The following is a 16,678-nucleotide window of genomic DNA, read 5'->3' as shown; positions in this document are numbered from 1 at the left end:
CTAAAGGTTTAGTTTCCTGGGCTTCCTCGGGCTCGCCCTCTCTCCCCGCCCCCCCTCTGATCTCACCCCCCAGAGAGCTCTTGGTTTCTGTTTATGGCTTGTGTGTGCAGTAAAATGACCGGCTTCTGTCCATCCTCTCAGTCTGCTTCCCTCTCCTCCCCGTGAGCCGATGTTTCGTCTCTCTGCCGCCTCTCCCATCACCAGGATTATTCACCCGAGACCCTGAGCTGATGATTACAAGTCATGGACGACATCGTGGAGGGCGAGTTAAAGTCTGAGCTCAGTGCCATGCATTCCTCAACATATGAAACACTTTTGTACCACTTTCTAATGAGACATACTTTACTACCCCCAACCATTTTCCATTTTTTTTGTCAATTATTTATAGGACTTTTTGGGTTGCAAGGTTGAGAAAAACCATTTGGTTGTTGCATTTCCTCCTCCTGAATAACTTGGCTTGTCTTTTAAAGGTACACTATGCAGGATTTATTTTAAAAAAAATAATCCCCTCATAATCAACCACGAGAAGTGTGGCGGTGTCTGTATCTGTAGAGACCCGTCCCTCTGCATAGATTTTCTCTTTTCTTTTCATTTTGCTGTCTTTGAGACGCTTCTGGGAGTCGCTGTTTGAGCAGGAAGCTACAAAAATAGCGGACACAGTGCCCAAAAGATGCAAAAAAAAATGCAAAAATGCAAATATAGTGCGGCAAGTGGACAAAGCTTGTTGTTCTCTCTAGTTTAAACGTAGTGTTTATGAACAGTAAGAGACAATTCCTGCAGAGTATGCCTTTAAACTAGCTCTTTAATCCGTTAATAAACAACATATTCAAATTTAAACTCCACACAGGGCAGATTTTGGTGGTGGAAGAACAGTTCTCTAATGAGTAAAACTGCATTTTGGAATATCTCATTGTTAAGTCAGAAAACTTTTGACTATTTACATGAAGTTCCTCATACTTAGCCACCAAAGTCTGCAGTTATAAATGTTCATATGAGGTTTAAAAGTGGTTAATAACAACCTTTTTTCCCCCCAGAAGGTAACATATGAGTTTGAGCCGTCCTCCCAAAGAATTAAAAAGCTAGATATGCTGAGTTTTTGTTGTATTCCATTTAAACTGGTATTGCTAACAATGACCAACCTGGCTAGAGAAAACCCAACTTCCCCCACCAGGTGAAATAATAGTTTCCAACTTGTTGCACTCAGCCATTCCCGGCTCCAACTTCAGATTTCTGAGGTAAACGGAATACAGCAGTAGTCCTAGAAGTAACGCTGAAACCTACATTTCCCATAATGCCACTCGGCCATGTCTTTTTGGAAATCTCCTCCAGCACCACAGAAGAAGTTATACAACAAACTCATTAATGCTCCCTCAACGTAAATGATGTAACAGTCGCTGCCCTCATCCTTCTGTGCATCCTTCACCAAGATCCTGAAGACAACGAACATCGGACGGCCGAGGAGGTCGTAATAATGAGCCTCTTGAGGCGAAAGCAGAGGTATTGTTGTAGACGCAGAGGTTATTAAATACATTGTGACATGGACAAAGATTTTTTTCCACCAATATCTCCTCAAAAATGTCCTCATCGTGTCCTATGCACATGTCTCGCTGAACTATTTCCTTTTTACGATTTCCAGTGGAGCTCCTTGGTTTCGTCCGTGTTTGCTAGCTTTTATAAAACGTTCACAAATACAGACGCACAGAAGGCTCCGTCCTTATCCGTATCTAACTTTGAGCATTAATGAGCCCTGAGTAGTTTTCCTCATGACAAGTAAACCAAACCTTACGTGAAAAAAATCAGCTAAGTGCCCCTTTAAAAGTCCTTCATAAAGTATGTCTTTTCAGAAAGTGGTACCAGCACTAACTTTATGGACTTCCTGCCATGGACATCATGAACACAATGTCCCCCGCTACACCCTGTCCCCTCCACCTCCGTGCCTTTGATCTCCATAATGGGGTCCCTTCAATAGAGATGACTCAGCTATCGGCTTTCAAGGTGCCAGTAGACAAAGCCCGAGGAGGGTCCCTGTCTCTGATGTGGTCGGAGTCAAACAACAGTCTGAACTCGGACGTGTTTTACTACACCACTCCGACCAATTGGGGACACTTAGACGCCCCTGATGGGACCATAGAAGCCAACAATAGAGCCACAATGGCCGACACTGGACACCACGAGCAGAGAAGAGAACACAGGTGTTGCTTTAACCGGTTTACGTCCATCTGGCTCCCCCCCACCCACCCCACCCCAGTCCCCGAGTCACTTTACAATGTTAACATCCTGCCAGTCAAAGCTAAACTTTACGCCAACTTTAACTTCTGCCCTGGCTCTCGTTTACAGGTTATTGAGCAGAAATCACAAGACAACACGTTTAGCTGTTTGGCAGCAAGTCGTGGTTTCCTCTGAACACAGGAAAATGAGCCCTGATAGCGCCAACTCGGCTGACTGTGTGCAGACTCCGACAGGAATGAAGAGAGGGGGGTAAAAAACCTGCGAGACCAACACCGGTGTTGCCCTTCATTAACCCCAACGAGAGGAAGAGCAAAGACAGGAGGACAGGAAGAGAGAGACAGAGAGAGAAAACAGCTGATCCCATTCAACCTTCTTAGTCTGGTCGGAAAATACATTCATACATTCTTCATGTCATTTTCCCCTTTTATTCCTTTGCTTCTGTTATTGCAGAATGGTCAGACCGATAGATTTATTTTGAAGATAAATGGTTATATTCATTGCTTCTTTCTCCGTGGATGAGCGAGAGGGTCCTCTAGTCCCGATCCAGTCAGCGCCCTGAGGAGAGAAACAGCATTATTCCCACGTCACTGCGTCTGTGGCCTTAATTCAACTCTGCATGAATCCACACCAACCAACCAACCAAACCCACCACTTAAAAAAAAAAACCTTAGGGGGACTACAAACATCCGAAACAAACAAACAAATACATAAAAGTACGAGGCTTTATAAAGAAATGTGTTCGACACATGTGAAAGGAGTCTCGGAAGTGTTTTGTCTCATGAATCCACATGAATGAAACTCTATGAGACAGTTAAATTAATGTGTTCTCACCTCAGCCCCTCAACAGGAGTACGTCCTCACTGAGGCAGATTCACCCCGGGCACCAGAGTTGGCTGCGTTGGAGACGGGGAAACAGATACAGACGGGGTCATTATCGTAACTGCGAAGCCTTAAAGAGCACTGACCTTCCACAGGCATTCTTATTAAGAAGTGGAATGAGGGATAATCGTCTTCCTCTGTGCTTTGAAGCGTCTGTTCCTTGTTATTGCCAGTTCCTTCGCTAAAAGGAAAGAGAAATTCCTCCGCCAAACTAATGGCAGAGTAGCATGAAAACAACCAACTGCTCTGTGCATGTGAGTTTGCAGCATCTTATATAACAACTGACAGTGGTGAAGGAAAGATTCAGATCCTCTACTGAAGTAAAACCACACGGTGAAAATACTCCTCTGCAAGTAAAAGTCCAGCTTTCTAAACCTTACTGAAGTAAAAGTATGTTTTCAGAAAAATGTACTTAAAGGATGAAAAGTAAAAGTATTCAGTGTGAAGTAAAATGTTCCATGTCAGTGTTTTTGACCTGTTCAATTTGAAAATAGGTTTTTCCTCCTTCTACACATGCACCGTTTTAAATGTGCAATTTGTAATTAAATTAAAATTCACCTTGTGCAAGTAATGCATGATTTATAACTGCATTTAACATGCGACACTGTACATTTACAGTTAGACACGCAATGAACCTGCAATGTTCTATACAAATGTGTGGTTTTTCGGACTAAAATTAAGGCAGATACCTGAGCTCATATTAAAATAAAATAAAATAAACTTAACTTTTTATATAGCACTTTACACACATCACAGTCGATCCAAATCAAAGAGTTAAGTCAAGTCAAATTCTGTGTTTAAGAACTTGTAGCAGTGAAGAGTGGGTTAGGGTTATACTGCTCTTTCAGCTGCAGAGTGCACAGAGAGCAAAAGCAGAGATGAGGCAGCACAGGGGGATGTGATGTGGAGTCAGGTGTGGTGTTTGCAAAGCTGATGATGCAGCCTGCTCGCTCCACCGTTGAGTTATATCATATATATATATGTTTTTATGCACCCTGGTCTCTGATATCACCACAACACAGCTGTGCATGTGGTGGCTAGCAATTTGTAGTCTTATGTCATTCAGCGTGTTGACGAGAAAGATGTTTTACAGCATGTTTACGTGCGTTGCTTCAGCACAGACACGGTGCTGTGAAGATACTACTGGCAATGCAAAGATACCTCACTTATGAAAGAGATCACGGTGCAGACTCTGACACCTCAAGCTAAAAATACTGAAAACAGTTTCTGAAAGTCTTAACCCTGGACAGAGTTTTATTAAAGCTCTGTTTTCAGGTTTTAAAAGCCCTTACTACTATATCCTTTGTATTAATATTGCTGCTGCTTTAATGTGTTTGTTGCATTTTCCTGCTGCAGATGTTTAAAGTTGTGCTTATTTTAACTCCTGTTGGGTAGTTTAATCTGCAGTGATGCATCATATTCTATAAGATCATATATTATATGTTTGTAGCTGTGAGAACCACATATCTCTAAAAAGTCAGAAAAACAGCTGTTTTCAGCTCTGTGACAATGACTTTTTGATGCATTAAATAGTTTATTTAGTCTAAAGAAGGAAGAGACATAAACACATAAAGGAAAACTTCATCCTTCAGTTTATCACAAACATTCAACGTCAACACATCTGGAGATACAAAGTTTTAACTGGACAGGAAAGTGTAGTGCAATAAAAAGTACATTAACCTCCAGAGTGGTATAAAGTTGCATTACATGGAGATACTCAAGAAAAGTACAAAGACCTTGAATTTATACTTGAGTAAATTTACTTAATTGCCAGCTGAAATCAAATATTTCTGCTCAAGGCTGGTTTCAGATCAGATGTCACCACCTTTATTGGGCAGGTTGTACCTGACCGGTCGGTGCTGTGACTCCGGCAGACCTTTGGCCCTGATTCCTGTCGTGCTCTTCATGTGAGTAACGCTGTATAGAGTAACATGTCGTCTAAATTGAGACGCGCCTCGAGGGCTCAGAGGACCCGAACCGGTGTGAACATGAGAGCGGAGGTGTCAGAGGTCATGGGTCGTACTCACCATCACTTTGAACCTTTCTCAGGGTAACGGAGGGCGTGGAGATGGCTGAGGCACGGAAGTTAGCAGGCAGGGTCTCGGCGGAGTCGGAGGTCACGCCCCGGAGGTCTTTCTCCCTAAACATCTTCCTCCAGGAGGGCGAGCGGGTGAACGTCTTCGATCCGTCCTGAAGGACACACAGACAGTGTGTAAACAGAGAGATAGACGCTCACACAATCCATCACTGAGTTCATTTCTTGGAGCTGATTTAGCACACTGACCTCATCAGGTCGTCTCTCCGTTCCCATGGAGATGAGGGAGTTGTACTCTTGCTCCAGGAGCTGTCGGGCCTGCAGGAGAGGAGAGATGTTCAGAATCGTTTGGACTCTGCAGACGAGGACGGTTGTGCTGCACTGCCATTCATTAGTTCATGTAAAAAAATCCTATGTGCTTTAAAACGACACATTTGGAACTTTAACTGTTTACATGAGGCTTGGTCCAATATGTTCAGGCATTTTAGGGATTAATTATGACAGGAGATGATATAGAGATGAAGAAAAGGTGCATTCATATCCTATTTGTGGTTCAGAAGACTTGACTTTTTTGGCTACCAACATCTGAACGCTGCCGGGTTTCTGAACAGCTGCAGATATACATCAGACTTTACTAATATAAGTAATATTACAAAATAATTAGAATCCAGTGGTGGCTGTGTAGGATTGTCTTCAACTAATTTGATCAAAACATTTCCCAAAAATTTCAGAACATCCAAAAATCTAATTAATCAATCAATCAGCAGTTCAACTTTTGCAAACAAAAATACTTACATATCCCAGATTTTGGGATTTTTCAAGGAGGGAGGAGTAGATGCAATTTAACCAGTTAATTGACGTGTTTGGTGGAAAAACCATGTCAGAGTCATTTTGTATGTGGTCAAACTAAAGCTGGCTTGATGGCGAGGCTGCGTTCCCCAAAACCACAGTGTCAATGAATCATTTTCCTGTTCGCTCTCAGATATATTAAAAAAGGAAAATGCCAAAAGCAAACTGTCCCAAGAAACATGCTTTGAGGGCGTCTTTACATCCAAAACACTTGACCTTAAAAACTCTCTGCTGCTGTTTTCTCTGCATTAACATCACCGTGTCCTGAGTCGGCTTCTGATTAATATTTTCATGGTGGTCATGGTGTGTTTCTAATTAATTAATTAAGGGGTGTGAAACTAGAGTTTAATTTCTTATCTGACAAACCGTTTATTGTTTTGTATTGTATTGTGTATGTTAGCTTCAGGTTTACCAGAGTCTGCAAAAGGAATGCCGGTGAATCAGCCGTCAATATCTCAGTCACAAGTCGGACACTTTAGGCTCAACATCTGGTTCAATCTGAGCTAATCTTTTATATGACTGGGGAGTTTAAGAGTAGTCTCAGTGAGATTCGTTCATCTTCACGCAGTATGTTCCCTCGTCACATAGCAGCTGCATCAGCTCAGTCAGGACAGGAAACAGAAGCGATTCGTTTGCGACTGAATGACGCGTCCTCAAGTTTGAGTCTCCTTCATCTGTCATGTGACAGCTGTAGAGGCTCAGCAGGGCTGTGAGCCGAGCACCACAAATGAGCCGACGAGTTTGTGTCTCATAATCGATCGTTGGGTTTGTCTTTTGTCTATTTGTCACACGGCAGGCAGCTCAGCCACAGGGCTGTGGGCGCCGCACTACAAAATGAACAAAATTAATGAAATTACTTTTAAAAAATTTGTTCAATTTATGGTCCAAGAGTCAGTAAAAAAAGACTTAAACTTCCCAACACTAACTTCCGTCTCTTCGCTATAAAACAATGAACGCTGCTGTTTTTTCGGGGGAAATTGGATGTTTCTGGGTAAGCCAAATAAATAACATCGCTATCTCCCTTCCCTTAGTGAAAATACAGGCGCACTTTCAAACCCCTTACTGCCTAAATTGATTTACAATTATATAAAAAAATAAATAATTTGTGTTTAGAATTGTTTCTGTTTTTTGTGGAGATTGTTAGTTTCAGTATAGCACATATGATAGATATAAATATAGGTATGATGCAGACTAGTGTCATTAGGCATAATTGGGTATAATAGTGCTTAAACAGGGCTTTGAAATTGAATAACAACATATGTTTATGTACAATTACTGCTGTTCCATCATCACATGTATGCGATGGAAGCGGTTAAAGATCATCGCCTGAGAGTCGCTCATTCGTTCTTCCTGCTTTCTCACATCAAAGTTACTTTCGTATTGCAATGTACATAAACGAGAATTCACACATAGATTGTTAAATATGTATAAATCAATCTTACATACACTGGTGGTGGTGATCTTATTTGAAATGCCCGGGAAACATCAGAAAGTTCGACACTGCGGATGTGACCGGGTAGGGCTAATACATGGTCGCGCATAAAGTTGGAATAATTCTGTTTTCAGACTCAATCCTCCCTTAAATTGTGGTTTAATTTTCATCGTGATATATTTGGAAGAGATTGATTATTCAAGTTTTTAGAAGATATACACTTTATCTGTCAAGGATAAATCACATTGTCACAATCATTTAATAGAAAGATATAAAAAATATTTTATTTCAACTTCATGGGCGACCCTGTAAAACCGAACGGAGGCCGCCTGGTGAATCTACCTGTGTGTTCTGATTGGGGATCTGCAGCAGCAGGGCCAGGTCAGTGTAGTCGAACGTGTCGTCTAAAGCCAGCAGAGCCCCGTGCACGCCGCTCTCACGCAGGTTGTCGCCGTACTCCTTCAGCCCGATGGTCTGCACCCAGCACATCACGCGCTCGTTGGACCACACCATCACATCTGGGAGGAGAGAGAGAGAGAGAGAGAGAGAGAGAGAGAGAGAGAGAGAGAGAGAGAGAGAGAGAGAGAGAGAGAGAGAGAGGAGGTGAAGGGAGGGAGATGACGCATCCATCTGCAAACAGCAAGCTGTCCGCTGGCTGTTTTTAAAGGAGGTCGAGTTTCTTAAGATTCTGCTCACTTCCTCAACATTCAGCTTATTAATGGTCTTCTGAGAGGGTTAGATTACCTCCTCAGTGATTAAGAGAAATAGTGAAATGCTCCTGATTTATTCCCAATACAGACTGCACAGGTCGAGGCTTTTCATCAAACAAAAACTTTCCCCCGCTTGGGAATTTCCTCTGCCAAGATGAACGGACTGTAAATGTACAACATGTGTATCCCGCGGCGCGGCGGTGGGGGAGTGAGAGGTTTGGGTTTGTTTAATGACCGAGCCTGTTGACATTTATGTAACCATTATCCTGCCAAATTGTACTAGAAAGCTGCGGTTTATAATCTCCTCTAAGTACGAGGAGGGGGAGCACTAACCAAGAGGTGGTCCACTCGTCTCCCAGAAATGTGGACAACTGCGGAAATCAAAGGAAATGTTTCGTTTGGTTTGCCGTTATTAAGTTTGTGGGGTTTTTATTTTTTTCAGTTTTTATTGGTTCCTTCACAGACGTCCAAACCAATGTGTTTAACAGATATACATTCAGACATAAAAGGCAAATAAATGCATCATAAAGAGTAATAATAAGATCTATAATATAATAATAGTTAGAAAAGCAACATTAACGCTAAATGTTAAAGTATAAAATCAAAGAACAGAAATACTATTTTTTCTTTATTTAATATGTTAACGATGATGTAAGAATAGGAATTATTTATGGTTTATTATCTATGGAATGCAATTTATTTTCTCTTTTTATTTCTACCAGACATCTGACTTTAAGTTATCTGATCCAAGTCTCGAAATGACTCCCAATTTTTTTACAGTGAAAAATATTGTTCAGTGAAAATTATTCCTAATTTATAAGAAAGGATCTTGTGTTGATGTTTGCATGCAGGAATACACAAAAAAAGCAGGTTACAATAAAATAAAAAAAATTAAATAAAAAAAGCTACATTATCATTACATATTAAAAATAGTTTGTGGCATTTTAACATTTTTGTTAAAGATTATGTGATAGGAAACATTTTCTTTTCTCTTTTTATGTCTACCAGAAATGTGGCTCAAGTTATTTGGTTCCAGTCCCATTAGAAAAGTGAAGTCAGGTTAAGTCAAATCAAGTCCTTAGTTAAGGCAAGTCAAGTCCCAAGTAAAGTCTCAACAAGTTAAAAGTAGTTAAAAGTATATTTACTTTGTATTTCAAAACAGATTACAGTCAAAAACAAGCTATTATTCCTAATTTATAAGCAAAGACAAATTACAAGCATGCAGGGCCTTGTAGTTTGTTTGTTTGTTTGTTTGTTTGTTTGTATGTTTGATGGTCTGCAGGATTTCAGAAAAACTACAGGCCTGATTTTCATGAAACTTTGTGGAAGAGTGGAGCAGGGGCCGAGGAAGAACACATACAATTTTGGAGTAGATCTGAATAACATCATTTTTATTTTTTTTTAAACTTCTGTTAACATTGCGTTACGGGGTGTGGCCTTGGCAGGGTTTGCCTTCTTCAAGTGCTATTTTAGTTTGATAATACTGAGGATTAATCGTGATAATTATGTGAATAATTAACCTGGATTCATTTTCCGGGGTTTATGAAGTAATCAGTGAGGTATGCTTTGAAGGAGACAATTGTACAGCTTTGAATGGAGGAATTAGTTGGGCGGACTGGGTCATCTGGGGCATGAATAGTGAGATAATGGCAGAGGGATCTCACCTTTGTTCTGGTGGACGCTCTCCTCTCTCCTCCTCTCCAGCTCCTTGCGATCGTAGTTGAGCCGCTTCAGGCACATGATGCCGTAATGCAAGCTGACCCTGGAGAGGTCACAGAGCCACAGGGAGAGCAGTTAGAGCAGGTTAACTGAGGGCGTGTTTCCACTCTCACCTGTACTCACAACGCATTAACACAATCCAACGCCTGTGACCCTTGGACTCTTTGAAAGAAAATGAAAAAATGGCCTGGGGACACACACCTGAACAGCGAGAGTGTCACAACAACAGGAACTCTCCCTATACGTCTTTTAACACTTTCATATTTCTCTCACCGCACATGTACAAGAGTCAACAGAGAAGAATGAGAGGGGAAACACGAGAAGTGACAAAAGGGCGTGAGTTATGGCTGCAGGAGAGGCGAGAGCGGGCACGCCGGAGCCGAGCTCTACCTGTGGAAGCTGTCCACCATTTTCAGCTGTCCTCGCAGCTCCTTCTTGGTCAGGTGGTCCAGCATGCGGGCATCCACCAGGGACTCCATGAAGTAGCTGCGGTACTGTGGCAGGCCCAGGCTGGGCAGCCAGTCGTTTCCCACCCACTCGTGATTCATATCACCATAGGCCAGTATCTGGAGGGGGACAACCACAGATGATCGGCGCTGATTCACGCTCGGCTTCATATCTGATGGTAGTGCGAGTCAGCGGCTCCTGACTCACCGCGGTTAGTCTCACTCGAGATAAAATTACTGACAAATACGCAGCATGGTGTTGTGTTAATTCTGACTTGAGTTCCTTACCTGATCCCAGCTGAACTCTTTGAGCTCCTGCAGCGGCGAGAGAAGAGAAGAAGAGGCAGACAGAGAAGAGACAGAGCCAGAGAGAGAGTGATGTGGAGGTGGTGAGGGGAAAGTGGAGCACGGGTCGGATGGAGAGAAGATGGAGGAGAAGCAGAGGAGGAGGGAGGAGCAGCAGCAGCAGCAGCAGCAGCAGGAGGAGAAGAGGACAAAAGGAAGGAATAGTGTGTTAGTGAACGGGTAATTAGTTGGAAGCAGTTCACACTGAAACAGCAACCAGAGGGAGAGAAGAAGATGCTCAACACTATGTCCTGGGCCCACAAAGAGAGAGATATATAGAAATTCAAAAAAAGAGGAGTAGAGAGAGAGAGAGGCAGTGAGAGGAGGAGGAGGAGGGAGGGGAGAGACTCGTCAACATGATTCAAACCAGACGAGACGCTTAAAATAATTCAAAATAATAATAAAAGAGGGTTTATCAGACAGACGGGGCGGCGGGGACTAACCGGAGGCTTGGTGGCTGCGTTCAGGGACTCCATCTCTGCGTGGGTCATCCACACGTTACTGGTTGACTGCAAAGAGAAGACAAGAAGGAAGAAGCAGTGAGATTAAACCGCATGTTGGGCCTCATGCAGGAAGTTACAGTCGAATGATATGAGATAAACACTGATTATAAAGGGGAGCCATTCACCAATTACCTATACGTTTTTAGCTGGAATAAATATATTTTTCAATGTGGATTTTGCACAGTTATGACTCTGCAAATGTACTTGAACATTACACCTACACTATATTACAATGACAACCAATTCTAGAAAAGAAAACTGAGAAAAATAAAGAATAAATAAAAAATATAGGAAAGTAATTCTACAAATTGTTTGTTTAGGAACATTTATATAAAGAGTTAATAAAATGTTAATAAATTGCAGTATGACACCATTTCTAAAGCAGCCCAATTATTTTCTGAATTTTTTTTTCACTAAAAAAAGTTTTTCTTATCGGTGCATATCAGAAAACATACCATATATCTGTGATAGACCAAGATAAATTGCTCAGATTCCAAAGTTCCTCTTATTTTTTTGTATTTGTATGTATAACTTTTTTCTTATTTTGTTACTACCCGTTCATTTCTGGAATTAATTTATTATTTCTGCCATGATAAGAAAAAAATATATCTTATTTTCACAATCACAAAATTGTTTTTCAATGCAAAGAATATTATACATTAAAATTCAGATTATTATGTACTATAGATACTATATTTATTTAGTTAGTTAGTTATAGTTACATTTTCTGTTCAATTTGTTCGATTGTTGGTCTGTCTGTCAGCAGAATTTCAGACTTCAAACTTAGTGAAAAGCTGTTGCATGGGTTCAGAAGGAACCCATAAAATTCTGGAGCAGATCTGAATCACAGTAATGATTTTTATTAACTTCCAATAACATTATAATATCAGGCGTTATGCTGCAGTGACGTGGTGTTGTTGACTGTGAGTTCCAGAGTGAAACATTCCTGTGAAAGCCTCCTGAAGTCCAAACAACAACTTGGAACAATGGCAAAAATTTGGCAGACGTGCCGAGTTAAATAACCTCACGCAATAACGTCAAGTTGTTTATGATAAAAAATAATAACTAGTCGTGTAAAGCAATAATTACAGGTTCACACCTATCAGCGCGTTAAAAACACATCCTCTTTGTCTTGTAAGTTTGTTTCCACATTGTTGCGTCTTGCATCAACTTTTTTTATAAAACTAAAGCAAAATTTAAGAGATGAAGGTGCTGCATGAGGCCCAGCGTGTCGTCTGTCCGAAGCATCGACTCAGTGCTTTTTTGTTTTGACAAAAACAAGTTTTTAGAATCATCATCAGAAAACATTTACGAGATAAAATCGGTCTCAAGACCAAAGTTCCTCTTATTTTTTGTTTGAACATTGTTAGTACCCATTGCTTTCTGCAATTCATGAATGTTTTTTTATTTCGGCTCCTCCTTTACCAAGATAAGAATAATAATGTTTTAAATCGAATGAATATCATACAATTAAATTTAGATTATTATATAGTATAGATACTATAGATTTTTGGTTCAGTTTGTCAGCAGGATTACAGAAAAACAGCAGATTTTTATGAAACTTTGTAGAAGGGTGTAACACAAAATTTTGGAGCCGATTTGATTCACCGGGCACATATGCTAATTTATTATCACAATAATATACTATATTGTAAAATGGGGCATTATGTTGTATTGGCAACAACTTGGAATGACGGTAAAAAATTGGTACACAACGTCTCACGCAGAAAGATTTAAAAAGGTGTTTATAAACATTAATAACCAGTCATATAAAGCACGAATTAGTGGTTAACACTCTGAACAATAACATACATAACAAACATCCTCGTTGTCTCGTAATGTTGTTTCCTTATTTGTCGCCTGGCGTCTATTTAAGAGATAATTGTGCTGCGTGAGGCCCAATGTGTCGTCTGTCTGACTCAACACTTGTTTTTTTTTTTGTCGTGCCAAAGACAAGAAGTCGTCCAACCACAACACCAGACTGCTTTCCTATCCCCATGGTGATTTCGAGGAACAAGAGGTCAGACCGGTTTATGTGAAGTGAAATCTGTTAAGCGGCATGGCGGGAGGGATCATTTATCAAATAAATGCGACGCCAACAGAAGGACTGGGATGGCCAAGGCAAACCAAAACCTGGCATCGGTACCAAACTCCATAAATCACGAGTCGGGAGAAGATTTGGTAATCTGTGACTAACTTCCCTGGAACATTAAACACAGGAACACAAAATGCATGTGCGTGCAGCAGTTTTACGGCACTTTTCAACATCTGGTTCGCCTCCGTCGCTGAGTGAGAAGGCAAAACTTGGGAAACTTTTGTAGCCAAGTTTTGTTTCGAAATAGGTTAAATAACAGCTTACTGTCATCCTCCTATGGAAAATAAGCTCATATTTTTATTGTTTCTGACATTTATCACATACAGGATACGTTTCATGTCCTGTATCCCATTTAACAGAATCTGCTTTCAATTTGACTTCATCCTTATTTTATATCATATACCATCAATTACAGTGTATTCCTATTCCTGTATGCTGTTATTAGTGTCTGCTGCAGAAATCATTAACATTTCAACTGATCTCAAAACTACAAACACCTGCTTCTACATGTAGCTCATTCTGATTATATGAATGCAGGATTTGTGTGTTTTCAGCACAAAGTCCATGAGAATAATGATGTTTAAGATCTTAGCGTTCTCCAAAGTAAGGTTTCTTTACCTTTAATCTTATAACAAAGCTTAAGAGACAGTGATTTGTTTCTGACATGAGATCATTTGTGTTCAGAATTTATTTTCTTTCTTTAAACCTTTGAACCCTGAGCAGTTTTTTTTTTTTTTGCTCCAGTCATAATTTACTCACTGTGGCCTCGTTACTCACTGAAAAATACAAGTCCTGCACCTCTAATAATACAGCGCAATCATGGCTAGCAATAGGGATACATTTACATGAATTACTTTTATTTAATTTACAAAAAATGGGAAAAAATGGAATCTGTTTACACAACATTTTTCCAAGTTCCACCAGTGTTACCAATATTGGAAAAAAAAAGGAAAATCCTAATGCTATAAATATTGAATTATTTACATTAATACAACCTCTTCTTCCATTCTCTCCTGTCCTCTCCTCTTAACTCTGTGTAAACAGCCTAAAGTAAAAATTATGCAGATTTTTTGTCTAGTCACTGTTAGCCTCAGCTGAGTCATTAATGGCTATGTTATGTTTTCCACAGGATCTTGTTGGTATAAATGGGTTGGTTTTTTTGTGGAATTTGTAATGAGACATGTAGAATAAAGTGATTTTTTTACACAATGTTTTTTAAAGAGTGTTGAAAATAAGAAAATCCAACAATAATTTCATTTTTTTTTTTTTTTTACAGTTTCTTGTTTATGATAAATGGTGTATTTTCTGTGATTTTTAAAAAAGAAAACATGGCTTTTAAAGGTTAGGGTGAGGTGATATTAAATGTGAGTCTCACGGAGCGGGTGCTGGCCGGGGCTGACGGGCTGGTGAGGGACACCATCTCCTGGATGGCCAGCCGCAGTTTGAGGCGGTGCAGCGGGTTACTGATGCCGATCTCCCTCTGGATCTCTGTGTCCGACAGGTTGGCCATGATGGCGCCGCTCTTCACGTTGGCGCGACACGCTGCAACGTACCAGGCCGGCATGCCCACCCACAGCTGGAGGGAGATTAAACAAGGAAAAATGTAATTTTACGTACCAAACTGTAGACTTTAATTCTCCCGTTTCTTCTGTGTCTGTGATTACCTCCAACCAAGAAACGACAGTTGGTCCGTCCCAGGATGCAAAGGGAAGTCCTTGGCGACATGCTTCCTCCAATAGCTCATGCCTGGTGAGAAAAGGAAGACTCTTATGAAGTGAGAGATCAGAAATATGAATCTGCAAACAGAAACCAAACAGAAGACATAAGTTACAAACTTCTTCTTGCTGCGGCGGTCTTTATCTGCTGGACCCAGAGTCCCAGTCTTGTTCATGCCCATCGGGTCTCCAGAAGCCAGGTCTTCAGAGGGTGTAGACGCTGGAAGAGACACAGTGAAAGGTCAGAGGAATGACAGACAATAAAGAGATGAATCAGGCCGTGTGGATTACAGTCAGAGTTATCCTCCATCTGTTTACCGAGAGAAGCCGAGCCGTCCCGCCCGGGCTGGCCCATCCTTCCTTTCTCCTTCTTCCCAAAAAGCCGACCGATGGAAGACTTGATGCTTTTCTTCTTACTGGACTTGTGGAGAGAATCTTGGCTGCTGTTGGAGCTGCTGCCATCTGCCGAGAGACTGGAAGTAACAAAGGAAATCACTGAGGGGGAGAAAGGGGAATGAGGATTAAATCTTTTTTGATGTATTTAAAATTTGGCGGCAGGTACACTAACCCTACACTGCATACCGTTAAAGTTAAAATAATGAGAATACCTGTATTCCTTGTCTTGCCTTTATTATGTTGTTATTATTTGTGTCATTATTGCTGCAGTCAAAGCTTAGGCTAACCTAATCAAATTCAAATAAGCCGATCACATCTGGATCCAGTTTAAAGCGTCAGTTCAGTAAATACCTGACCAATCACAAGCAAGAAAGCATTAAGCTACATTTTGGAAATTATAGGTCATTATTTTTAATTTCAGCTAAATAAACAGACATATGGACATTTTTTTCGTTATCCAGATGTTGCCAAAAGCCTCAAAGCCTCTATTTCTAACCAGCTGGCACAGAAACGTAATGACAGAATGAACTTGTTGTTCCCCATGTTTGTTAAAAACAAGTTTGAGTTAGTTCATTCAAATATCGGCCTGCCCCGTCATCTTGGGCTACGTGCTTCTGCTTTACCTGCGAAACTCGCGCGGGTCGTCAAGCATCGCTCCTGGATGAGTCAGAGCCATCCGGTCCAGCCGCAGCGCACGAGGAGTGGAAGGAGGCGTCGAGTCCAGAAGAGCGAGGGACCGGTCGTCATCTTTGCTGTTCTAAAGAGCAAAATTTAAAAAAAGAACAGTTGAAAAAAATAAATTATCTGGTGTTATGTAAACATTTTTTAAAAATATTTGTTTATTTATTTTATTTTTTCTCAATTCCGTTGTTTGACATAATTATTACTTTTATTTATTTATTTATTCATGGCCCGATTGTATTTTCATTTACTCATCATAGGTTTTTGTCTTGTTTTGTCTTTCTGATATCTTTTTTATTTATTTATTTTGATGTATGTTGATTTTTTATGTTTATTAAGAAAAAAATTGCTTCACACATAAAACATTTGAAACGAAAAAGAAAAAAAAAAGATCTCAAAATTCTGGCAATATTTAAAGTGGAAACTTTTCATGGTAATTAAACGGAAATAAAAGGTTGTTTGCTCAGGCTGTTTCAACCCTTGTATAAAAAAATTAAACATTATAACAAATCAACTAATGAATTGTATAACCCTCTGAAGCTCGCTTTTGCTCGTGAACGGAACGTTCTTTTAAGACAAAAATCGAATAATTGCAATTTCATACAATGTGAAATGAGCCATCCTGTAAGTTAGCGAGCTAGCAA

The 16,678-nt window shown here is 40.4% G+C and overlaps 1 protein-coding gene across 1 annotated transcript in view; it reads right to left on the bottom strand.

The window, feature by feature from the left end:
* Positions 1 to 77: 77 nt before the first annotated feature.
* ppfia3 (PTPRF interacting protein alpha 3) overlaps positions 78 to 16,678 on the bottom strand; it is a 37,750-nt gene continuing 21,149 nt past the window's right edge. Inside the window, exons 18-31 of the mRNA XM_059347973.1 lie at positions 15,977 to 16,110; positions 15,276 to 15,430; positions 15,078 to 15,177; positions 14,907 to 14,988; positions 14,618 to 14,818; positions 11,088 to 11,153; positions 10,588 to 10,614; positions 10,244 to 10,419; positions 9,799 to 9,896; positions 7,767 to 7,942; positions 5,393 to 5,461; positions 5,136 to 5,298; positions 3,061 to 3,122; positions 78 to 2,784 (exon numbers count right to left, since the gene is read on the bottom strand). Coding sequence (XP_059203956.1) covers positions 3,070 to 3,122; positions 5,136 to 5,298; positions 5,393 to 5,461; positions 7,767 to 7,942; positions 9,799 to 9,896; positions 10,244 to 10,419; positions 10,588 to 10,614; positions 11,088 to 11,153; positions 14,618 to 14,818; positions 14,907 to 14,988; positions 15,078 to 15,177; positions 15,276 to 15,430; positions 15,977 to 16,110 — 1,500 coding nt within the window. The 3' untranslated portion in view covers positions 78 to 2,784; positions 3,061 to 3,069. The remainder of the gene's footprint in view (positions 2,785 to 3,060; positions 3,123 to 5,135; positions 5,299 to 5,392; positions 5,462 to 7,766; positions 7,943 to 9,798; positions 9,897 to 10,243; positions 10,420 to 10,587; positions 10,615 to 11,087; positions 11,154 to 14,617; positions 14,819 to 14,906; positions 14,989 to 15,077; positions 15,178 to 15,275; positions 15,431 to 15,976; positions 16,111 to 16,678) is intronic.

This window comes from Centropristis striata, chromosome 13 (genome assembly GCF_030273125.1).
Source record: "Centropristis striata isolate RG_2023a ecotype Rhode Island chromosome 13, C.striata_1.0, whole genome shotgun sequence".
Classification (NCBI taxonomy): Eukaryota; Metazoa; Chordata; class Actinopteri; order Perciformes; family Serranidae; genus Centropristis; species Centropristis striata.
This window is presented reverse-complemented; position numbering and strand designations above follow the sequence as displayed.